The 26,597-nt window shown below is 44.5% G+C and overlaps 1 protein-coding gene across 24 annotated transcripts in view; it reads right to left on the reverse strand.

The window, feature by feature from the left end:
- Positions 1 to 26,597, reverse strand: part of srcin1a (SRC kinase signaling inhibitor 1a) — a 525,004-nt gene that overhangs the window by 209,272 nt on the left and 289,135 nt on the right. For 19 of the 24 annotated variants that reach the window (XM_072561312.1, XM_072561311.1, XM_072561305.1 and 16 more), the window contains one exon: positions 24,302 to 24,322. The exons of the other annotated variants lie outside the window; for them this stretch is intronic. In XM_072561312.1, coding sequence (XP_072417413.1) covers positions 24,302 to 24,322 — 21 coding nt within the window. The remainder of the gene's footprint in view (positions 1 to 24,301; positions 24,323 to 26,597) is intronic. 24 annotated transcript variants of the gene reach the window in all.

Below are 26,597 nucleotides of genomic sequence, written 5' to 3' on the forward strand. Positions count from 1 at the left end.
ACAGAGCAGATGGGCCTATATACAGCAGGTGGCCTATATACAGCAGGTGGCCTACATACAGCAGGTGGGCCTACATACAGCAGGTGGGCCTATATAAAGCAGGTGGGCCTATATAAAGCAGGTGGGCCTACAAATAGCAGGTTGGTCTACATACAGCAGGTGGGCCAATATACAGCAGCTGGGCCCACATACAGAAGGTGGGTCTACATACAGCAGGTGGGTCTACATACAGCAGGTGGGTCTACATACAGAAGGTGGGTCAATATACAGCAGCTGGGCCCACATACAGAAGGTGGGTCAATATACAGCAGCTGGGCCCACATACAGCAGGTGGGTCTACATACAGCAGGTGGGCCCACATACAGCAGGTGGGTCTACATACAGCAGGTGGGCCCACATACAGCAGATGGGTCTACATACAGCAGGTGGGCCCACATACAGCAGATGGGCCCACATATAGCAGGTGGGCCAATATACAGCAGGTGGGTCAATATACAGCAGGTGGGCCAATATACAGCAGGTGGGTCTACATACAGAAGGTGGGTCAATATACAGCAGCTGGGCCCACATACAGAAGGTGGGTCAATATACAGCAGCTGGGCCCACATACAGAAGGTGGGTCAATATACAGCAGCTGGGCCCACATATAGCAGGTGGGCCAATATACAGCAGGTGGGTCAATATACAGCAGGTGGGCCAATATACAGCAGGTGGGTCTACATACAGAAGGTGGGTCAATATACAGCAGCTGGGCCCACATACAGAAGGTGGGTCAATATACAGCAGCTGGGCCCACATACAGAAGGTGGGTCAATATACAGCAGCTGGGCCCACATACAGAAGGTGGGTCAATATACAGCAGCTGGGCCCACATACAGAAGGTGGGTCAATATACAGCAGGTGGGTCTACATACAGAAGGTGGGTCAATATACAGCAGCTGGGCCCACATACAGAAGGTGGGTCAATATACAGCAGCTGGGCCCACATACAGAAGGTGGGTCAATATACAGCAGCTGGGCCCACATACAGAAGGTGGGTCAATATACAGCAGCTGGGCCCACATACAGAAGGTGGGTCAATATACATCAGCTGGGCCCACATACAGAAGGTGGGTCAATATACAGCAGCTGGGCCCACATACAGCAGGTGGGCCAATATACAGCAGGTGGGTCTACATACAGCAGGTGGGCCCACATACAGCAGGTGGACCCACATACAGCAGGTGGGTCTACGTACAGCAGGTAGGTATGCATACAGAAGATGAATCTACATACAGCAGGTGGGCCTATATACAGGAGGTGGGCCTACACACAGGAAGGGGGCCTACATACAGCAGGTGGGCCTACATGCAGCAGGTGGGTTTACATTCAGCAGGTGGGCCTATATACAGAAGGTGGGCCTACATACAGCAGGTGGGCCGAAATACAGAAGGTGGCCTATATACAGAAGGTGGCCTATATACAGAAGGTGGGCCTACATACAGCAGGTGGGCCTACATGCAGCAGGTGGGCCTACATACAGAAGGTGCGTCTACCTACAGGAAGGGGGACGCTGCAGTAAATCAAGAAGCTCACTACCACCTTCTCAAATGCAACTACGGATGGGCAATAAATGCCAGCCCAGCCAGTGACACCCACATCCTATGAATGATTAAAAAAGATACAAACCATCCAGGCTTTCAGAATTATTAGTTCATCTGAATCCTTGAGTTACATTGAAAGGACAACACAGAATCTGATCATTCAGAACAACTAGTCCATAAGTGTTTCTGTTCCACAAGACAGTCTCTCCCAAACCTTTTACATCTCACCCTGTCAACATACCTCTCTATTCATTCATTCCTTCTAAACTTCCCATTACATGTGTCTGTGCACTTTGCCTCAAATACTTAATGCTGTACCAGCATCCACATTTTAACCACTCTCAGGGTCTAGGTTTTGTCCTGTACCACGTCACTCAATCCCCGTGGTAATAGGCTGTTCTGGGACAAGATCACTGTTACTTGACAATAGGTTGACTGTCAGTCTGCTGTCTAACCAGAGCTGATGCTTTCCCTACCTAGCTGGTGTATTGAGATGAGGGCAGCTGTTTATGGATTTTGCCTGAGGGCAATAATTAACCAGAGTCGAGCTGTTATGAAAAGGCATTGGGAGTCTGGAATGATTACACAAGAAAAATACTTTTTAATCAAGGCCTTGCAATCACATGCAAATTCACTCTCTGGCTGTTAAAAGTAATATTTTACAGCTCAGAATCCAACAACTGGACTGAACTTTAAACTGTATTTAATTCAAAACTAATGGGCCGCACTGTGCAGAAATATATTTAAAAGCTAACCAGTCAAGTAGAATATCACATTGCCGACGAGGTGTGAGACAGTGTCTCAGCATTATGACATTAATGCCCACAATGTTCTTTAACTCAGGGCCATTGTGTGTTTTTGTTCTGTGATTGTCAAAGTGAAAATGTAATCAAGATCCTTGGATTCATAAATAAAGTATAAAAGCAAGAAAGCTACGGGTACATCTTATAAACGGAGGAGGCCATAGGAAGGTATGGTGGCCAATTACAAGCGCCACACTCCAGGAAGGAAGTGACGGTCTTGGGTATGAAGGTTAAAAATCACACAATACCAGGTTATAGTCCAACAGGTTTATTTGGAAGTACTAGCTTTCGGAGCGCTTCTCCTTCAACAAATGTTTGTGGAGAATAAGATCATGCTCACAGAATTTACAGGCAAAGGAGTCCAGTGTCATGGAGATGTGATACAGTAAACAAACTGAGATTAAAACTTTCATCTTGATACAGAGCACTCTATCACGTGCACTCACACCCGCACGCACACACTCAATCTGTTGTTCTTGCATAGGCACACGTATAAATTTATGGGGTGGATTTGTTTTTGCAGAGTTACACACATTTTATTTTGCTCAACAACTGCATGAATCCATGTAAAACTCTGTAAAACTATCCAGAGAGTTTGTCAGTCTGACATAGCACTGGGACACAGACAGATTCACTCCTATTGGTTAAAAAACTGAGCTATCTTGAGAATGTAATTTAAAAGTAGTTCTGGGATTTACATCTCAAAGAACAGAAATCAGCATATCCCATTCAAAAAAGTGGTAAAAGCAATGACTGCAGATGCTGGAAACCAGATTCTGGATTAGTGGTGCTTCAAAAAAGTTTTAACCTCCGTTTGCTTACTGTATCACATCTCCATGAAACTGGATTCCTTTTGCTATATGGTGAGGTAAAAACAATGACTGCAGATGCTGGAAAGCAAATACTGGATTAGTGGTGCTGGAAGAGCACAGCAGTTCAGGCAGCATCCAACGAGCAGCGAAATCAACGTTTCGGACAAAAGCCCTGCTATACATTCTGTGTGCATGATCTTAACCTCCACAACCACCTGATGAAGGAGCAGCGCTCCAAAAGCTAGTGCTTCCAAATAAACCTGTTGGACTATAACCTGGTGTTGTGTGATTTATAACTTTTTACACCCCAGTCCAACACCGGCATCTCCAAATCTTGGGTATGAAAGGGTTAATTTGTGTACTAAGCTAAAGCCCTGCCCATTCTGGGTGGAACATTGGACAGATTAGCAGCGGCAGCAACAGTTGGAGTAATTTGTTGTTGGATGCAGTTGCCCGTGGGAGACAAACAGAAATTCTTTTAAAATGTATTTTGAGGAAGAGGACATCATGGGCTAGGAATGATGTGGAGATGCAGATGTTGGACTAGGGTGGACGAAGTGAAAAATCACACACCAGGTTATAGTCCAACAGGTTTACTTGGAAGCTCCTTCATCAGGTAACTAGCTACTTGAAAAAGAGCAGCACTCCGAAAGCTTGTAGTTCCAAATAAACCTATTGGATTATAACCTGGTGTTGTGTGACTTTTAATCATTGGCTAGAGAAGCATTCATTACACATTCCCAATTACTCAGAGGGAAGTTCAGAGTCAACCATGTTGCTGTAGGTCTACAGCCACATGTGGGGCCAGACTGGATAAGGATGGATGATTTCTTTCCCCAAAGGATATACTGAACCAGATGGGTTTTGACAACACTCGACAGCAGTTACATGGTTACTATTAAAGAGGCATGTTTTTAAGGTGAGAGGAGAAAGATTTAAAACGAGGCAACATTTTCACACAGAGAATGGTTTGTGTGTGGAATGAACTGCCAGAGGAAGTGGTAGATGCAACTGCAGTTACAACATTTAAAAGACATTTGGACAGGTACATGAATAGGAAAGCTATGGGTCAAACACAGGCAAGTGGGACTAGTATCGTTTGGAGAATTGGTCGGTGTGGACAGGTTGCCCATAGGGTCTGTTTTGGTGTTGTCTGACTCTCAGACTTTATTAGGTCAACTTGATATTTCAGATGACCCCAGATCATGAGCCAGGCGTCATGGATTATCCTGAAGACTGTTCTGAGGAAGGGTCACTGGACACAAAACTGTGATTTCTCTCCACTGATGCTGTCAGACCTGCTGAGCTTTCCCGACAATCTTTGTTTTTACTTCTCGACTACCTGTCCAGGGACACTATCCCTTCACCACCACTTCCTCCGAGAGTCCTAACTATCTCAATGAGTCATTGTTAACATGCCTTCAAGTAATTGTGACCTGAATGGAGTTAGCGTTATACACAAAACCTCAGCTTGTAATGAAAGGCAACTGAGATTTATTAGTGGTCCATCCTCGACCAGGGATCACTGAACAGACCTCGGGCTTACAGAGGGGGAAGGATTGGTGGCAGCATGTGAACCTAATCAGTGATTGGTACCCAAAGCATCACATCATATTTTAACCCAATATCAATCAAATCCTTTCACTGTCACATGTACTCCATTGTAGGAGTGCAGTGAAAAACTTTTACAATGTCTGCCTTCTTATGGTGACATCTTAGGTGTAAGTAGCTCAGTTCAGTTCTTGGATACAACAGAGAAATAAAAGTGGTTGCATTACTTACAGAGTTCGGAGAAAGTGAGGATTGCAGATGCTGGAGAGTCAGAGTTGAAAAGTGTGGCGCTGGAAAAGCACAGCAGGTCAGGCAGCATCCAAGAAGCCCAAAGAGATTATACCTGAAACACTGACTGTCCTGCTCCCCGGATGCTGCCTGAACTGCCGTGCTTTTCCAGCACCACATTTTTTGACTCTTAGAGTTGAAAAATAAGTTAAAAATAGGACAACATGAAAGGACGAGGTAAAAACAATGACTGCAGATGCTGGAAACCAGATTCTGGATTAGTGGTGCTGGAAGAGCACAGCAGTTCAGGCAGCATCGAAGGAGCTTCGAAATCGACGTTTTGGGCAAAAGCCCTTCATCAGGAGGGCATTCTCTTCCAGCACAACTAATCCACAACATGAAAGGACAACATGTTACAATAAGGTAGGAAATAGACATTACAGTGTAGCAGCACAGCATGGGGCCTCCACACGTGGTCTGACTACCTGCGCCAGACCCCAGTCCAACAGCCCCAGACCACTCTGCAGAGGCAGAGAGGGGCCAGGGAATAGACATTTCAGTTTTGTGGAAAGATAGAGAAGCTTTGAATATTCTCCTTACGGGAGATTGGAGCAAAGTATGCAAAATTAGGAAGAGACTCCAGTATACTCTGGAAGGTTGGTGACCCTTACTGCTAAGCGGGAAAGCCAAAAGTCTCATTGTTTGCCATCATTAGTGTTGGCATATCTGGAATCTGGGAACTGTTCAGAAACTTGAATTTTGCACAACCCCATGTTATCAATAGTGGCAGACAGAAATGGATCGCAAGTAAATATTTGCAGGAATGGAATCTTCTGTATTAACAGAGTGATCTCCTTGGGGAAAACAGTAGGAGTTATGCCAACCAGTTAATTGTACACCCATGGCTGATATCCCTCGGCAGCATAGTGTCAAATTACAATGAACAGATAACCCACAGCATCATTTATAAAGACACAGTGAGTACAGCTTTAGAAACAGAATTCATCAAAATAAAACTAGGCCATTGACATATGCAATTTGTAACAGTCACGGATATAGAGAGAAAGAAGCAAATAAAAGGGTTTGTAAGGTGTGCTGAGGGTACTGTTGTGGTCTCTGTTGTAACAGATTGTCCTGCATTGTTCTACCTCTTATTTCTTGATGTCTCCCAACAGCACACTGTGAGGTAAAAAGCTGCAGAATGTCTTATCGTCTTTCTGGCCTGGGGCAGTCATACAGGCAATACATTCTGTATCTGTATATCAGGACAGTTTCTTATGTTCGAAAGCAGAGAAGGGGAATGGGATTAGTTGGGTCACTCTTTTCAAGAGTGACCATTGGCATCATGGCTCCAATGGCCTCCTTCAGTACTCTACCATTCATTGATTCCAAGAGATAACTTATCAACTCATTCCTAGACACATTGCAGTGCTTCTAAGACAGAGAGGTATAGTACATAAGTACAAGCTCCTTTCAGAATGTCCCTCTTCAGTTCAACCCTAATGTGAGGGACCAAAGTCCCAGTCCTTGCCTCCTGTGACTGAGATGAAGGAAATGGACCTTGACCATCTTATACCAATTTATAACATTTGTCCATGAATTATCCAGAGCTAGAGGAGGAAAATGAAGGAGCCAGAGACTAAACACAACAAGGGAGATGGAGACAGTGCAGGAAAGTGAAAATGAAGCCCATAACCAGCTGTGATCTAACTGACTTTGATGGGCTGAATGGCCTTTCCTCCTCCTATACATAAATGGCTCATATCCAGAGGCTGAAATACACAACTATTGTTATACTATCTAGGCAACAAAATGACCTATGAGCTTTGTGGAAAGTGAACATTTGGTCTTTAGAAGATATCCATCAAATTATGGAGAACCTAGCTTGGGACAATTTCAAACTAGGTTTCAATTTAATCTCCATTGCACTTACAGCACAGAAACAGGCTATCCAGCCCAAGTGGTCCATTCCAGTATTTAAACTTCACACAAGTCTCCTTCCAACTCACTTCATCTCATTCTATTAGCATAGCCTTCCATTCGTCTCTCCCTCTTGCTTCCCTTTATCAGTGCTCTTTACCCAAACCACTCAATATGCTGGTGAGTTCCACATTCTCACTAATCTCTGGGTAAAGAGATTTCTCCCAAATTCCCAGTCGGGTTCATTAGTGGCTACCTTTCACTCATGCTCCTCTAGTGTGGGTTACTCCCCATTCATAGATCAATCTTCACTCCTCTTTATCCCTTCATAAATCTAGAAGCCACCAGAAAGTCATCCCACAGTCTTCTCTTTTAAGAATCTCAGCCTGTTCAATCTTTCCCCGCAGTTATAGCCTCATTAGTCTGCTGTCCTCATTGCAAACCTCTTCATGAATCTTCTCTCATGCCTCCTGTTGCTATAGCTGTGGTCATGCAGGAATTCTGTTCACTGAGGCTCCTCTGATAGACTCAGTTTGGTTTATCCACTGGGTGCCATGCCATGGAGACAGCCACGATGGCTGGCACACACTGTCAGTATAAAACTCCATTAAACTTTACGTCTCTCTGTGATGAAAGAGAAAGTAGCTACAACATTAGCGTCACTCAGCTCAAAGTTACATGATCCTTCATTTATGAAGCATTAAATTCCCACTTTGCTGTTAGTTTTAATTGGTTTCGTTTCAGCACAACTGAGAAATGTCCTTGATCACTCCTCATGCCAGAGCTGCTGGGCACGCCCCATGATACTGAGGCTGTGATAAAACTGTCCTGAACTGAGTACACTCCTCCCTACTCTAAAGGGCTGGCACAGTGATGGGTTTGAACAGAGTGGGTCTCACTGTGATTCACGGCCAGGTTTGGTCAATGGAGCCTGTCAGCTCGGTTTCTCTCTCTTTGTGTAAGACACACCACCCTGCAAGCCATCCAGACTCCTCCGACATCTCCAGGAACTAGAGACTGATTGGCTCCTCTCAGCACCATCTCCGCAACCCAAGAGAAATATTACATTCAGATTTTTTTTAAAAAGTGACTTGTTTTTTTCCCAACACTTTTGCTCATACTCTATGTAAACATTGACGTTGTGGGGGGGGTGGGGGGGGGGGGGGTGTAGAACGGTGCCTTTTGATTGGTGAGGAGGGGGCTTGACAATTGGACTATGCAACCCAACGTTACCAATACTACTGCCCACTCCTCAGATTGGAAGGACACGTGTCACTCGATGTTATTACCACATTTAAATCACTTTATTTAACTTTATTCAAGGTCTGAACGCTTCAGGCCTGGGCTTGGGTGGTTTAAGACCCCCTGTGTGTCAAACACTTGGTCGGAATGTCACATATCCTCTACACTGGGGAGACAGGATGCCAACTTATAGACTGTTTCAGAGAACATCGCTCAGACACCCGCACCAACCAACCCCATCGCCCTGTGGCTGAATACCTCATCTTCCACCATGGGACCCTCCAACCGCACGGGACCAATGTGGATTTCACCAGTTTCCTCATTTCCCCTTCCCCCACCTTATCCCAGATCCAACCTTCCAACTTAGCACCACCCCCTTGACCTGTCCTACCTGTCCATCTTCCTTCCTACCTATCTGCTCCACCCTCCTCTCTGACCTATCACCTTCTCCCCCACCTTCAACTACCTATCGCATTTCCAGCTACCTTCCCCCCAGCCCCAGCCCCACCCCCACCCCCTCCCATTTATCGCTCAGCCCCAGCCCACAAGCTTCATTCCTGATGAAGGGCTTATGCCCAAAACGTCAATTCTCCTTGAATGCTGCCTGATGTGCTGTGCTTTTCCAGCACCACACTCTCGACACTATCTGAATGAACTTAGACTGCAACAAGGAGGAGCTAAGGCTGTGATCTTCATTACATTCAGACAACTCCCCCATTACTAACTACCACGATGTACACAAGTGTCTCATTCACATTGTGTAACTCTCCATAGCATTGGTTGACTGGACTGATGTTGAAAGCCCCATTCTGGGCTTAGAAGGAGACAGTGTAGAAGGAAACCATTCACCCCACTGTCTGGGTCACCTCTTTGCTTGTGCTACACAATTAATTGCACTCTCCTGCCCCTTCCCCTTGTCCCTCTAAACTCTGTAAAACCCAAAAGAACTGCAAATGCTGGAAATCAGAAAAGCTCAGCTGGGGCGGCACAATGGCTCAGTGGTGAGCACTGCTGTCTCCCATCACCAGAGGCCCCGGTTCAATTCACACCTCGGGCAACTGTCTGTGTGGAGTTTGCACATTCTCCCTGTGTCTGTGTGGGTTTCCTCTGGGTGCTCCGGTTTCCTCCCACAGTCTAAAGATGTGCAGGTCAGGTGAATTGGCCATGCTAAATTGCCCATAGTGTTAGGTGAAGAGGTAAATATAGGGCAGTAGGTCTGGGTGGGTTACTCTTCGGAGGGTTGGTGTGGACTTGTTGGGCTGAAGGGCCTGCTTCCACACAGTAAGTAATCTAATCTAGTCTGACAGCACCTATTCTGACCAAGGGTCACTGATGAAGGGCTCATGCCCGAAATGTCTATTCTCCTGCTCCTCGGATGCTGCCTGACCTGCTGTGCTTATCCAGCGCCACACTCTCGGCTCTGGTCTCCAGCATCTGCAGTCCTCACTTTCTCCCAAGGGTCACTGGGCCCAAAATGTTAACTCTGATTTCTTTCCACAGATGTTGCCAGACCTGCTGAGCTTTTCCAGCAATTTCTGTTTTTGCTCCCTAAAACTCTGTTTCCTTTTCAAGTATTTATCCCATCCCCTTTGAAAGTTACAATTGAATGTGCTTCCCCATCCTCTCACGCAGCATATTACAGATCACAATAACTCGCTAGGTAAATTAATATTTCGCACTCCATCCTGGGTTTGCTTGTAAATCACCTTTCGTCAGTGTCTGCTGATTATCCATTGGAAACTGTTCCACCCCCTTCTTCTCCTTAACATGCAAACTCAGCTCCACTTTGTGTCAGACAAAGGAAATAGCAAAACCCCCTCTCCAGAATTGCCTGGAGTCTCCAGGAATGATGGAGGATTAATCTCCAGGACATGCATGTGTGTAACACAGGAGAACAAAGGCTGAATGTATATACACTGACACACACACACACACATACACAGTCTGACACACACACATACACAGTCTGACACACACACACACACACACACACACAGTCTGACACACACACACACACACACACACACACACACACAGTCTGACACACAGTCTGACACACACACACACAGTCTGACACACACACACACACACACACACAGTCTGACACACACACACACACACACAGTCTGACACACACACACACACACACACACAGTCTGACACACACACACACACACAGTCTGACACACAGTCTGACACACACACAGACACAGTCTGACACACACACACACACACACAGTCTGACACACACACACACACACACACACACACACACACACACAGTCTGACACACACACACACACACACACACACAGTCTGACACACACACACACACAGTCTGACACACAGTCTGACACACACACACACACAGTCTGACACACACACACACACACCTGCATTTCTGGGCCTACAGTAGCAGATTGCTGCAGGCAGGGAACACTCGAATAAGAGTAAAGCTTTATTGCAGTACCATTACAGTGAGACATAATAAATGGCGCAGTAAATGTCGGTAATCCTTTAACAATTGTCAAGGCAGTAATTAACCTGGTAGTTTTCGGAGCTTTGGACAGTTCTGTAGATAAGGGGAACAAGTGGGTATTTCACATTACTGAAAATATGTAAACTGTCAATCAACAAAGAATGTCTGTTACTTGGAATGATGCAACTCCTCATATATCAAGATTCAAATGATGTCACAGAAATAGTTTGCTCAATGCTTCAATTGGCTCATATGGCTTCCCATCAATTTGTTCTTGAGGTTTGGTAAGGGGAGTATTTATTCCCCATCCCTAATTGTCCCTGAGCCGGTGGTAATGAACTGTGACCTTAAGCCCTGCAGTCCTTGGAGTGTATGGTGATTTTTAGAAGGGAGTTTATGTTTTTGTCCCATGGACAGGAAAGGAATGACACCATGGTTCCGAGTCAGGGCTGTGTGTTACTTGGGAGGGAACTCGGAGGTGGTGATGTAGCCATGTATCTGCTGCCCATGTACCTCCAGATGACGGAGTTTGGAAGGGCTGGGTTTGGAAGGTGCTGTCAAAGGAGCCATCATGGGTTACTGCAGCACACCTTGAAAATGGTCCATCCTGCTTCACCACGGCATTGGTGGTGAAGGGAGGGAGGGTTGAAGGTGGTGAATGTGGTGTCAGGCAAGCGGGCTGCTTTGTCCTGGATGGTGTCAAGATTCTTAAGTGAGATTGGGGCTGTACCCATCCAGACAAATTGAGACTATTGTGTTTCACTCCTGACTTGTACCTTGTAGATGTTGGAAGGCTTTGAGGAGACAGAAGATGAGGTTATTTTCTACCAGTGGTGGTAATGCTATTGAAACTTAAGGGGAAATGCTACAATTGTTTCTTGTTTGGAGAAGCTCGTTGCTTGACACTTGTGTAATGCAAGTTTTATTTCTCACTATCAGTCTGAGGCCGGCTGATGGTCTGCTGTGTTTAGACAAGGACTGCTTCAGTAGCATAGAACATAGAACAGTACAGTACAGGCCCTTCGGCCCTCAATGTTGTGCCGGTTTTTTATCCTACTCTAAGATCAGACTAACCTACATACCCTTCATTGCACTATCTGCCATGTGCCTATCCAAGAGTCGCTTAAATGTCCCTAATGTATCTGACTCTACTATCACTGCTGGCATTGCATTCACTACACCCACCACTCTCTGAGTATAGAGCCTATTTCTGACATCTCCCCTAAACTTGCCTCCAATCAGCTTAAAATCATTCCCCCTCGTAATAGACATTTTTGCTCTGGGAAAAAGTCTCTGACTATCCACTCTATGCCTCTCATCATCTTGTCCACCTCTATCAAGTCACCTCTCGTCCTTCTTCACTCCAATGAGAAAAGCCCTAGCTCCTCAAACTTTCTTCAGAAGACATACCCTCCAGTCCAGGTGTTGGACTGGGTTGGGGGTGGGGAGCAACAGTGTTGGACAGAGTTGGGGGGTGGGCAGGGGGTGGTGTTGGACGGGGTTGGGGGGTGGGGAGCAGCAGTGTTGGACAGAGTTGGGGGTTGGCAGGGGGTGGTGTTGGATGGGGTTGGGGGTGGGCAGGGGCCGGTGTTGTTCGGGGTTGGGGGGGAGCAGCAGTGCTGGACGGGGTTGGGGGGTGGGCAGGGGCTGGTGTTGGACAGAGTTGTGGGGTGGGCAGGGGTGGTGTTGGACGGGGTTGGGGGTGGGCAGGGGCTGGTGTTGGACGGGGTTGGGGGGGTGGACAGGTGTTGGTGTTGGGCGGGGTTGGGGGGTGGGCAGGGGTTGGTGTTGGACGGGGTTGGGGGGTGGGCAGGGGTTGGTGTTGGACAGGGTTGGGGGGTGGGAAGCAGCAGTGTTGGACTGGGTTGGGGGTGGGGAACAGCAGTGTTGGACGGAGTTGGGGGTGGGCAGGGGGTGGTGTTGGACAGGGTTGGGGGGTGGGCAGGGGACGGTGTTGGACGGGGTTGGGGGGTGGGCAGGGGACGGTGTTGGACGGGGTTGGGGGGTGGGCAGGGGCCGGTGTTGGACAGGGTTGGGGGGTGGGCAGGGTTACGGGGTAGGCAGGGGCGGGTCTTGGACGGGGTTGGGAGGTGGACAGGGGCCGGTGTTGGACAGAGTTGGGGAGCGGTGTTGGATGGCGGCAGGGTGGGGGACATTGCTGGATGGGGGTGGGGGGTGGTGTTGGACGGTGTTGGGGGGTGGGGAGCAGCAGTGCTGGACGGAGTTGGGGGGGTGGGCAGGGGACGGTGTTGGACGGCGGCAGGTTGGGGGGCGGTGCTGGATGGGTGTGGGGGGGGGCAGTGTTGACGGGGGCAGGGATGTAGTGGCTCATGCCCTGTGTGCTGTTGCCTCTGCTCCTGAACAAGAGCAGACTTAAAAAACGCCGAGCCCCAGAGGAAAGGCATTTAATCGATTAACCGAATAATTGATTATCTGAATGAAATAGTGCCCGCCTATCTCTTCCTCTGTACACCACTTCACTCTCATCCACCTGTTTGATCACCTTCTCAAAGAACTCAACAAGGTTTGTGAGGCACTACTTACCCTTCAGAAAACCATGTTGACTATCCCTAATTCACTTATTCCTTTCAAGATGATCATAAATCCTATCTCTTATAACCCTTTCCAATACTTTACCCACAACCGAAGTAAGGCTCATTGGTCTATAATCTCTAGGGTTGTTTCTACTCCTCTCTTGAACAAGGGGACAACATGTGCTATCCTCCAGTCTTCTGGCACTATTCCTGTCGACAATGATGATATACAGATTTCCTGATGTGTCTGACTGCCATTCACTGGGACAGTAGAGAGTGATGGGTGCCTCCTTTACTGCATGATTTTAAAAACACCGTCTCACTCACCCTCTCACAATGATGAGTCCCAATACAGAAGCAAACTGAACTGCTCAAATGGTGTCATTGATTGCAAGAAGTAACAAATTGGGCTTTTCTTTTGCAATTAAATCCTTAGGAGAGAGCTTAAATTCCAAGTGATTCAGAGGCTATCTTCCTGTTGCACAAGGAGTCCTTCCACAAGTGTGTCCTTCAATCCTGCTTTTGGCCACTTGTCAGTTGAAAGTTGAACCAGCCTCTTTTGGCCACAGTGGCTCCTCCTGGCTCAGAGTGCAAACTGCAGCCTCACTGCTACCCCACTCCTACCCCACTCAATCAAGGAAACAACACCAATGAACACCGGTGTGGAGAAAAGGAATTGGTCCAACCACAGTCTCTTCCCAAGGCATGGTGAGACTGAAAGGGGGTTGGGGCCAGAAAATTGATCGAAGATTTACACAGATTTCACTCATTTCATTCACAGCCCCATCCAGTCAGCAACAACTCAGAGTTATCACTGTATGACTCCCCAAAATGACAGTGGTAGTAGGAAGCCATGGAATCTCTCAGTCTTTAATCATCGTAGGGCAGTCAGAGTAAGGACAAAGTCCGAATAAGTGATGGACAGTAGGTAGAGACAGCATGGCAAATGAACTGAGTCCTTTGTAACTGTCTTGAGTACAGAAGAGGTTGCAGTCACAGTCCAAGGGAGAAGGTCATAAAGAAATTGGATCGGATAGATCCGTGATGAAGCATTGTGAAACCTGGCAATGTTCAGGGTGGAATGATGGAAGATCTGGAAATCTGGATGGAGTGCAACTCAGCTGCTGAAGGAATGAAGCTCTAGGCAATGGAGATTCTGGCCACACTATTCCAATCCTTCTTCAGAATGCAAGTGGGTGCCAGGGAGCTGCTGAACTGCAAAATGTCAGAACAGAATTCCAAATGAGGAGGGAGAGAGAGACAATTGCAGCAACGATAGGATTGATGGTCTCACTACTTCGACAGAAGAACAATCCTGGAGAAAACAAATTGTCATTTGGGGAAAAACCGAGGGCAATGATAATCTGCATAGATTTGCTAAAGGTACGTCATTTTACTACCTGGACCATATTTGTTGATGTAAGGCTGGAAGGGATTGCTGAGGCTACATGTGGCTGATGGAGACATGAGCTCTTAAAATCCAATAGATAAGGTACCACATAATAGACTACCTACCCTTAATAAGGTACCACATAATAGACTACCTACCCTTAATAAGGTACCACATAATAGACTACCTACCCTTAATAAGGTACCACATAATAGACTACCTACCCTTAATAAGGTACCACATAATAGACGTGTAAAACCAAGGAATTAAAGGGATTGTGGATCATAATTCATAATTGACCCAAGACAGAAAACAGATCACCGCAGTTGGTTTTCAGATTGAGGTACAAGTGTTGCCTGGGGTCATTTCGATACACATGCTCCTTTTGATAACCATTTGTGACCTGGGGGAAGTTTGCGTGTGCAGGACATAAGTACAACGTTAGCAGATGGCACAAGATGGAAAAGTATTATGAGGAGGGTAGTGTCAGAAGTAACAGACAGGCTGGTGAAATGGGCAGATACAAAACAGACCTCATTTAAAGCAGAACCAAGTAGAAGATCGGAATGATGTTGTGAAACTTGAAAGGGTTCAGAAAAGATTTACAAGGATGTTGCCAGGGTTGGAGGATTTGAGCTACAGGGAGAGGCTGAACAGGCTGGGGCTGCTTTCCCTGGAGCGTCGGAGGCTGAGGGGTGACCTTATAGAGGTTTATAAAATTCTGAGGGGCATGGATAGGGTAAATAAACAAGGTCTTTTCCCTGGGGTGGGGGAGTCCAGAACTAGAGGGCAAAGCATTAGGGTGAGAGGGGAAAGATATAAAAGAGACCTAAGGGGCAACTTTTTCACACAGAGGGTGGTATGTGTATGGAATGAGCTGCCAGAGGAAGTGGTGGAGGCTGGTACAATTGCAACATTTAAGAGGCATCTGGATGGGTATATGAATAGGAAGGGTTTGGAGGGATATGGGCCGGGTGCTGGCAGGTGGGACTAGATTGGATTGGGATATCTGTTTGGAATGGACAGATTGGACTGAAGGGTCTGTTTCCATGCTGTACATCTCTATGATTCTATGACTTTAAGTGATTCACATTCAGTAGGGAGGAACGAGCCAAGGCAACATATAAGATAATGCAATCTTCGCAGTGACCCAGGAACAAAGGGACCTCGAGTAGTTGTGCACCAACCTTTGAAGGACAGATTGGGAACACTTCTAAAAAAAACACTTGGAGAGTGACTGGATATAAGGAAATGATGGTAAGTTTTATACGTCACTGGTTCCAACCCAGTTTGATTATTGCATCCAATTCTGTGTATCCTTCTTTCCGAAAGATCATGCAATGTTGGAAGGGGACTTTTAAAACTTCTTGCAACGTGGGCACCAGTGGGAAGGCCAGTGTTTGTTTCCCACCCCTCTCAGCCATTTCAGAGTTGGGGGGAGATGGGGTTAAGAGTTAACCTCATTGCTGTGGGTCTGGAGTCACATATAAAGGACAGGAGTTCCCCTCCCCTACAGGACATGAGTGAACCATTACATTTTCTTTGTAATGATTGATGATGGCTTTCATGGTCATCATTACAGTCAGTTCCACTATAACGCTGTCATTCCGTTCTGTGTTATAAGAAAATCATGTAATAGCAACACCATTTAAACTAATGGGGCCAGAATCGCGTTATAACCAATACCCGCTTTAAAACTCCACGCTTGAGAAGCAATGTCCCCAATTTGTCCATCGTGTTATAATGAATTTGTGTTAGTAAAACATGAATGATCTGTGCTGAGATGAGATTTCATTTCCACATTTGATAACTGAATTGAAATTACACCAGCTGTTACTGTGGTGCTGGGATTTCAGGGCACATTCCCACAGCAGTCAGATTGGACTCGAAGCATTAACTCTCTCCACAGATCCTACCAGACCTGCTGCATTCCTCCACCATTTTCTGTTTTCACTTTCCCAAAGCATTGTCCTGATCCTGTGGATGACCATTCCAATCACATGACCACTGTGACATTGCATCGTCTCCCCATAGCGTAGGGAAGACTTACAAGAATATTAGCAAAGAGGCAAGACTTCAGTAAAGTGAAGAGAAATTAAACATTGCTATCAGGAAGTTGAAATTTTTTGTCTTGCACTCATCAGAACAGGGATACAAGAAATAGACTTGGGAAAGATTGAGAGAGACCGTTGCCATGGCATCCTCTTTAGGCCATGTTCTCACTAACATCTTTGTTGGTTACCAGGAGAAATACGTCTTTGATAGAAAGACCATTAACCTCCTACCCCTTGCATACTTCCATCATGCAGAGAATGTCTGAAATATTTCAACGTTACGTGACAAATAATTTCTTTACACATCTGAATAGACTACAAACTGCACTCGAAGTTACCACTGAAAGACAGCAATCAACAAGCTTCCCCTCTGTAAGGTTTTCGGTGAGAAATCAATAAACGACCTGTCAACCACTACGGAAACCTACGCTCACCGCTATGTACATACGGTGGGAATCCTAAAGTCCCACATGCTGTAAGATCAATCTTATTGGCTATCTCATGAGTTGGCCCTTGCCATTTGCTTGCTGTATAAACATGACACGACAACAGGCTGTATCAAAACTGTCCTGTGTGATAATGGATACACTGATCAAATCCTCACTCGTTGGGCTTCGCAGACACTCAATAAATGGGTCTACATGTTTCTTCATGGCCCTGAACCGTGCCCAGACTACTTCAGGTTACCCTGAAAGAGGTATGTATCTCAAAACGTGAACAACTGGTGAAGCTATCTGTCTTGTGCTGTTGTTGTGTAGTAAATCCCCAAGTGCTTTTCCCCACTAATAGGATACTGCTGTCAAGCCAAAAAAGACATTTGCCTACTGCACAGATATGTCATGTTCTCTGCCAGTTTCAGTGCCAGTGTGCTGCCAGGTATGTAGGGCATATAGCCCAATGACTGGCAGACTGTATTAAACTATATATTCATAGCAGGCAGCATAACACTCAGGTTCAACTCAGCCATATCTGCATGCCTTAGAAAAGTACATCCACCGTTAGAAATAATGATGGCATTGGAAACCATTTGTTAAGTAATCTCAAATGTGCTGTGAGATACATCAGAAACCAATTTAAGATCACCAGTTCGGCTCACATTTGCACGTGCTGGAAATTCATAAGTACGTACACAAGGCCCTGTTTTATGTGGGCAAAAGGAATTTGTACATATATCGCATTGCTTTCAATCAATGGAATCATGGAGACAGCCAAACCCTGTGGCATCTCCGTGGCAATGCCATAATCAATCAGAATGTACCTGCCTGGCTAGAGAATGAAGATTGACAGTTAACTGTTCTTGCCACATCTCCATACCATTGACAACCCAACCAACCAGCATCCTCTCCTCATTCCCCACAAACTGCCATTTCCTTCTTTGAGTGTGTTTCTTGTGTCCTGGTTCTGATGAGGGTAGACATCAGCTTCAATTTCTAATCTTTTAGCAAAATGGAGAGATTGGAGAAACTGAGGGCCTCCATTAAAAATAGAAAGTTCAGGGCGATGCAATAGAGGTGCTCAACATCATATAGGGTTTTGATTGAATACATAAAGAGCAAACAGTCAATGATCTGAGGACATAAGTTTACTTTAATTTGCTAAAGAACCAAGACTGAAAGGAGAAGAGATTGTTTTTATACAAGTAGTTATGATGGTCTGGAATTCTCTCCCTGAAGAGCAGGAGCAAGTTCAAAACCAATATTCAGAAGGGAATTGGGTAAATTCTTGAAGCGGAAAACTTCATAGATTTATTGGGCTGAGCTGTAGGACTATGATTCTATGACTAATTGGATAACTCATTCAAGGAGCACGACGAGTATTTTTAATCATTCCATGAGCTCAGCAAGAAGTTAGTGACTCAGAAGCCAAGAGAGGCAACTGCTGACAAATTAAAACAGGATTTAATACACCCCACCCTTCCTCATTACAAGTTCAAGGTTTGATGATTTGATGAGGATGATGATAAGTTTGATGATTTGAGATGATCTGTCTCCTACTGACAGATACTTCCAATAATCATCAGGAATCACCAAAAGTTTATGGAATAATTACTCAGATGGATATATTAGTATCGGACAAGTGTTCGTGAGAAGAGGGACAGCGACTTTCAGTGATAGACTGCAGCATTAGTTCCTCGTAAGCTGCCCAGTAATAATCAGGTACAGGCCAGAATTAAAATTCTATAAACTCATGTCATCACTGATTCCCTCAGAAGAGAAGAAACTCACCTCAAATAAATAACAGACTGAATGGTCAATCTAATTTAAAGACCAAAATCACATGCATGGTCTCTTCGTGAATGATCCCGAAAAACTTGCATTTTTGTAATGCCCTTCAGGAGAATAGGGGATCAGAAACCACTTTACTACCAATACAGTCACTGCTGTAGGAATTGTGACAGTTGACTTACATACAGCAAGCACCCACCAAGAGAAATATAATAATGATCCAATAAAAATCTAGATTTCACTGCGAGTAGCACATGAATGTCTTATCCCCTTCACTTCACTTCACATATATTCCCGCAAATATCTCATGGGATTGTCAGCAAAGATTTGTAGTTCTCGTCACCTATTACACTGGGTCTGTGACATTAAGAGAAGGATAAAACAATGGTGCAGGGGGGTGGGGGAACAGATTGAAAATTCTTGACTGAGGCATGCAGTTGGCAACAGTGGAAGGGAGAAACAGAAAATATGAATATGTAAATCTTCAAAAAGCAAAGTAATAAATATTAGGGAATGCTGGGATTATGGGAGACATGGAAGAGAAAACTTGAAAGGCTAAAAAAAAGCTTTATTTTACAAATCTGTTACATTTAATTTCTTCAGTGGAAATGAAGTTTCATATTCACAAAATGAACTGTTCATGGCCAGAGATATTGCTTATCATTAATGATCACTTTTTACAACAGGGTATACAAGCCCTAACTTTATCATCAGTGCCTGGTACCAGGCTAATGGAAAAGGATCTCCTGTTTACATCATTACAGCAAAAAAAAACTCTGCAGATTTCATTGGTGAAGACTACAACAAGATATCACTAACATCAACACCTGGTTTTCTACCTTCAACTGCATATACAATAGATGCTTGATTTTGCTGTCGGTTTTATCCTGTACTAACAGCAACTATTGACAAAATCGCCATTACTCATTAAAAAAAAATGCCTTTACTCAGCACACCTAAGAGAACAATCCTGGCTCACCAACAGTGCAGCATTCCCTCAGTCTGTACTGGTCTGTGAATGTCAGCAAACATCATGAGTTTTTGGCCTTGAGCGAGATTTGATCTTTTAACCCTGAGCCAGCCTATGTACACTAGTAATGGACATGTCGTTCACACCATTTTGATACCGTGACACTATGTAGAATGGAGACACCTTCCCTAAATTAAAGGTTAACCCGCATTCAAGTCCATTGGCTTTGTGTGCAAAACTGCTGTTACATGTGACTGATTTGCTCTTATACCAATTTACAAGGAAAATCAGCAGAAATGTATCTAATTGCCAGTAAAACTGACCTTTTTGAAGCCAATGCCCATTAGGTGTAATGGTGCAGGACCCTATCAAACAGTTTTCCCTCAGTATTGTCTAGGATCACATACTCAATTCCTTGCCGTGTGGCGTGAATTAGGTTCTGACTTGGAGGCGAGCGTGCAGCTTACTAACCTATTGCCATCACCAAGGTTAGACACCATAACTGCAGATACAATCTGCCGTGTTCCCTGAGGTGCCCTCGGCTGGTGGGCTTGGATCCACCTTGTCAAGGAAGGGTCAACAAAGGTTCCACTTGCAGAATTGTTACTTTTTAGCAGGTTCGAGTCTCACTCCCGAGTCTACAAAATAGTGTTTAGATTAGCACTTCACTCCAGTCTTAGAAATGACTTTGTGTAAAATGAATGATGATACAATACCACCCAGAGAGAATTTCTCTGGCGACCGTCTATGGACTAGCTGATTTCCTGGAATCAAGTCATTTCATTCATTGTACTCGTAAGCTAATTACATCAGAAATCCCCGAGTGTCCTTGAAATGTTAAATGCATGAAAAACTTACAGACGTCTCTCTCAGGGGCTATTCTCAGATACAATTGATAGTTAAGTCAGAAGTAATACAAAGCCCATCAGAATTATGTTGTTCATATCTGTCTGAATGGCACACTTAATAAATAAAATGCCTCTCTGCCTGGAGATAAAGAGTTGTTTTTTTTCTCTCAGGTTAATGGCATTTAATTCAAAGAAAGTCAGGAATTATATCCGAGCACTGGTCCCAAGATGTTCAATTTGCTGTTTGCCTGCAGGTTCCCATACCTTGGCAGTGGGAGAGGCTCTTTAGATTTGAATTACCCATCCAACATTAATCAAAGACAGTTAGAGGATTCTACAAAAGACACCAGTGTTGGAGGGCTCTTATTTCTCAACCCCCTTCCAATCCTTCATCCTCCGCATTCAGTTTACTGAGGCAACCAGCATCCCCTCCATTAATCTCTCTGATATCGTCAGGGTTTTGGACCTTTCATTTGAGGGATAAAAACAAGAGTTCCCTTCCTAACAGCGCTATGGGTGGACCCATAGCACCTGGATTGCAGCATTCAGGGCAGAAGATCACCAGCGCCATCTCAAGGGAGATTAGGGATTGGTAATCAATGTCAGTATTACCCACATTTCATGAAAGAAATATATTAAAAGATAAGGGAGCCATTTCTTCTACTATTCAGTCAGGTCACTGCATATCCAGATGGTCACCCTATGTCCCCTGGATGGGATTTCCATGTCCCTTGATAATCTAACCGAAGAAAAATCTATTAACATCAGCCTTGAAAATGTCAACTGACCCCAAGCAGCCATTTGATTAGACTACTCACAGTGTGGAAACAGGCCCTTCGGCCCAACCAGTCCACACCAACCCATTTGCCTTTGACTAATGCACTTAACACTATGGGCAATTTAGCATGACCAATTCACCTTACCTGCACATCTTTGGACTGTGGGAGGAAACCCACGCAGACACGGGGAGAATGTGCAAACTCCACACAGCCCAAGGCTGGAATCAAACCTGGGGTCCTGGTGGTGTGAGGCAACAGTGCTAACCAATGAGCCACCGTGCTACCCTTTTAGAGACAGAATTTCATACTTTGACTGCCTTTTGCAACAAAATATGTTTCCTGATTGAATGCTAAAATATCTTGCACTAATTTTTGTTCAGTTTCTCTATTTAAAGTTCTATGGCGGTCAATTGTTTTCTAATTGTCTGTTATGTTCGTTTGCTTCTTTGTAATTGTATGTCTTACAAATAAATCCAATTACTAGTTCTAGCCTGATGAGCATTACACCTCAGTCCAACACTGGCATCTTCAAATTATGATATGAAATGTTTTCTGCATTTCAGACTGGGGAAACTCCCACAAAGTTCCATGCACAAGAATGCAATAATAAAATTATTAGCTCTTCAATTAGCTTTTCCTCTTCAGTAGATGTACAAGTTGTAAACTTCAGATTGTGAGCAATTCTCTCTGATATCCTCAAGATTTTGGACCTTTCATTTGAGGTATAAAAATATCTTGCATTAATTTTTATATTGTATCTGCTGATGCAAAAGATTATTTTCTCTGATCATGATTAGTAAACATTGGAAGGAGTATGAATTGTAATTGAAATTACATAGTGATCTTTGATGGCAATCTGGCTGCATTTTTAAAGCCCCCCTCTAATTTAAGGTCACTTATAATCTCTCAAATATGCACGATCAATGGCGAGGGAATTAAGAATTCAAAATTAGCTTGGGAAAGAAAATATCAACTAAAAATAGAAAAGAACTGTTGAAGCCTCCATCTATTGGATTAGAGATGCTATCTTGTTGATGAATGAGACAGCAACAATTTTCTGTTTATGTGGTGAATTGAGTGGTTTGAAGATTTCAAGTGATCATACTGTTCACACTGTGAGTGTTTTTAGTTTGCCAACCAAAATGACACTTCTGCATAAGATGGGACCAGAGTTTGAGGAGCTGAACCAAAGGTGGGTTTCAAGTCAGGTTAGACTTGAATTCATTGGTTTCTTAGACAAAATAAATCTATCAAATACCAGCCATCAGCTGGTAAACACATTGCTAAATCTGTATGGTGTTAACCAGCTCAGGGGGATGTTGTTCTACCATGTTTCATCATGGTCTCTGATCTTTTCCAAGCTGGACTCTCACTCATCCTTCATTTCCTTTATGAGGTGTAACTTTCGGATTGTGAGAGATTTGTATCTGCTGTCACTCCATAATTGAGAGGCGTGACCCCATTATAAAGTCAGTAACTCAGAAACTCTCTCCCTGAATTTCTCCACTTCTTCATTCACATTCCCTTCAAAGTTATTCTTTGGCCAAGCTTTTGGACAGGTGCACTGCCATCTCTCGTGTCTCAGTGTGAAATTACACCTGGCAGTGGTCCTTGGAAATCCTGCCATATCGAGTTGTGAATGGTGATGGACAATTAAACAACTAAGAGTGGATGGAGGCTCCTCAACTTTCCACATCCTTAATGAAGGGAGAACCCAATGCACCCAACACACACAAGGTAAGACTGAAACATTTGCATCTATCTTTAGCCAGAAGAATCAAATGGATAATCAATCTTGGCCCCCTCTAGAGGTTCCCAAAATCACCGAGCATCACCAGTCTTCAGCCAATTCAAATCATTTCACATGATATCAGGAAATATCTGAAATCACTGGAAATTGCAAAGGCTAGGAGTCCTGATAGCATTCTGGAAATACTACAGAAGACATGATCCAGAACTTATTACACCTCTAGCCAAGTTTTTCCAGTTCAGTTACAACAGCGTCTATATGACAATATGAAAAACTGCCCAAGTTATGTCCTGTACACAAAAAGCAGAGCTCTTGAACATCAGTAACATAATGGAAGCAATCATCGACAGTACTATCTAGTGGCAGTAGTGAAGCAATAACCTGCTTGTTGATGCTCAGTTTGGTTTCCACCAGGACCATTCAGCACCTGGCCTCATTACATCGTCAAAAGAGCTGAATTCCAATGACTGCCCGTGACATCAAGGCTACATTCAAGAGTATGGTCCATGCAATATTACCATCCCCACACTTACACTCACTCATCGTCAACAGTTCATTTGCAACCTGAAGTTTCCGAACAACTATGCTCATTTCTGGACCTCCAACCATTCACAGGGGTTGGCACTCTATCCTGGCATATCACATCATTATCAATACTGCTCCCTGATAATGCCAATTCCCCAAAATTCATCGCAAGCAACCCATCAGATCATAATTTTTGTTTTGAACAGTCACTGAAATTTTACTTGAAGCACTTCACAGGGTTTCCTCTCTTCACTCCTGGTGGAATATTTTCATTTAAACATCTCATCTTTCTTTGTTACACAAGCTGTATTGAACATGAACTGCGCATCAAACGTTGTTCTGGAGACAGTGCTTTTTAAACAGATCAAGGGAAGGGAGTGGGTGAGGTGGGGGAGGGTGTCAGACAATCTCATAAAGGGAAGCAGACCAGCAGATATGCAGACAGTGCCACAACATCTCAAAAGTAAAATGAAAGCCCTCGCCTTTATCCCTTAAGCCCCATTTAAATGAAGACACAGCACAGAGAATGGTGGTTTCAGTAGCTGAGCGGACTGACACTGTACATGCAGAGCACATGCAGAAATGGCTGCATAGAAGGTGGTACTGACCTTGAAACTCCAATAGTTTGACTGCAATGGGTAAAATTAATAGATGAGTTATTGGTTAGACTTATTCAGTAAATGTATCAAGTTACGAATATCTGAAATGAATCCCATTAAAAGATCAAGAGGTTATGAAAGGGAGGAAAAAGCTATTGGTTGCTTCTTTCTCCTCCAATTGTTCTACATTTCTGTCTGCCATGAATGATTAAAGGCATTTACTATTGTTGAGCAACACATCACGAGCACCAGCAGCAATCCCAGACTTTAGGAAGTGATTGGAAATGGAGAGGCAATTCAACCACGGGGGCAATCACAGTTGAGCCGACTCTTGTCTCTCCCCACATCCCAAAACATGTCGGTGGTGAGCAGGTGCAAATGGGTATTTTGCCTCCCACCCCCAATAGTCCAGAGGGAGTGAGGTCAGAGTATAATTTACTTAGCAAGGTCTGAGGTCGATTAAATTGGCTGCTTATTGGGAGACTGAACCATGCACATCACAACTGCAGTAACCCTTGGTCCCGCACACTGCTACACCACAAGTTGCATTTCAGGGTGATATATAGCAGTGCACTATATATACACCTTTATGTAAAGTTCCTTAATGTCCTCGTTCTTGTCAGCTTTAGCTGAGATTCTGTTATGATGGAAAGCTGGCCCAGGATGGACAAGGCAAAACTAAACTTCTGTCACTTTTCCATGAGCAGGAGACAAAGCACAAGCAACATTTGGCAAATCATTTCCCTCCTCCCTGAGAATTGTTCATATTTGAAACTTTCCTTGTTTTAAACTTTGCCCTTGATTGGATCAAATTTTGTTAAACTTAAGGATTTTCTCATCCTTCCCAACATCTTAACACAGAATTAATGCTGGAGACCAGGAAGGTGAGAGAGAAAGGGATTCTAGTTCAAGGTCTCCTGTAAACAGAAAGCTATTTTTAAGAAGGTGGGGGAGGGGAATTTGGACTCATGAACCCAAACATTGTTATCTGCCACACATCCTGTCTCTCAAGAAAACTCATTAAACAATGCTCCCCAGTGTCAACATTGGAACACCAGAACCATCCAACTCACTGCTTCTCAGATTGTTGACTAATAGAACCCTCCTTCCCTGTTTTGCATAATTTATTCAGTTCTTAAATAACTTACGCTGAGGGAGCTGTGTGCTTTTGTGAATGAATGAATGAACACAGAATTCCTGCTTCTGCTGCTTTTTGTTAAAAAGAAAAATCAATTCCATTCAGAACGCTGGCTGTGGCTGATGGAATCATAGATTCCGAAATGGGTAACACCCTCATCTCAAAGTCAGAAACTCAAGTCCACTCCAGAACCTTGGGTCCACCACCCAAGCTGAGCCAAGGGAAATGCAAGTATAACAGTAAGCTTACTGAATCAACAATGCAAAGCACCAAACATCGAGAGGCAGTCATTCAAACACTGAGTTTGTAAAATGTGTGACTCCTCACCCATGGCAACGTGGCCGGCCCATTTACGGACTTTAGAAATGGCCAAACAGACTGTTCCTTTGTATTCAAGACCCAATGTCCATCTCAAGGACAATTTGACACAGACAATAAGTACCAGAATGGTCGCATTCCCTGGATTAATAATAAAATCAACGAAGAGAATCTCCAATGGTGGATTTCGAAGAAGAATTGGACAACAACCCAAAGAGAAAGGAATTGCAGGAAAAGGCAATGAAGTCTGAAAGCCGTCGCGCACTGATGGAGGGCCAGTGAGAACATAAGAGGCATAATAGTCTCCCTCTATGCTCTGACCATTCTTATAATTCTACAGCCAATGTCAGGATTTTTCACGGCATTACTTACGGGCTGGGTGGGGGGGGGCTCGATTCTCAGGACTTCACAACCTCTGGCCTGACTCCCACACTCTCAGGCAAAAGATCATTTTGGAGTATAATTGAAAGGCAGTCTATTTCTCAAACACTTATTTTGTTCCATTGGATAAAGTGCTGTTTGGTACTAAACAGTTAAGATCTTCGGGACCATGATCTGTACACAGTAGCCTGTCCACACTTGGGGTGCAGCGGGACAGGGTGGGGTGTAGCTGGAGTGGAATATTGTATCCAATTCCGGGCGTCCCTTTAGAAATGATAGCAAGGTCTTGCAGAAAAGATGTATTGGAATGGGACCGAGATGAGGGGTTTAAATTCAGTGACATAGTGACACTTCAAAAAGTTGGGATTGTTTTCATGAGAGCTGAGAAGCATAGAAACGAGGACACAAGGAGGAGGAGGCCATTCAGCCCTTTGAGCTTGATCATGACTGATCCTCTATCTCTGCACC

Source organism: Chiloscyllium punctatum, chromosome 42 (assembly GCF_047496795.1).
Source record: "Chiloscyllium punctatum isolate Juve2018m chromosome 42, sChiPun1.3, whole genome shotgun sequence".
NCBI lineage: Eukaryota > Metazoa > Chordata > Chondrichthyes > Orectolobiformes > Hemiscylliidae > Chiloscyllium > Chiloscyllium punctatum.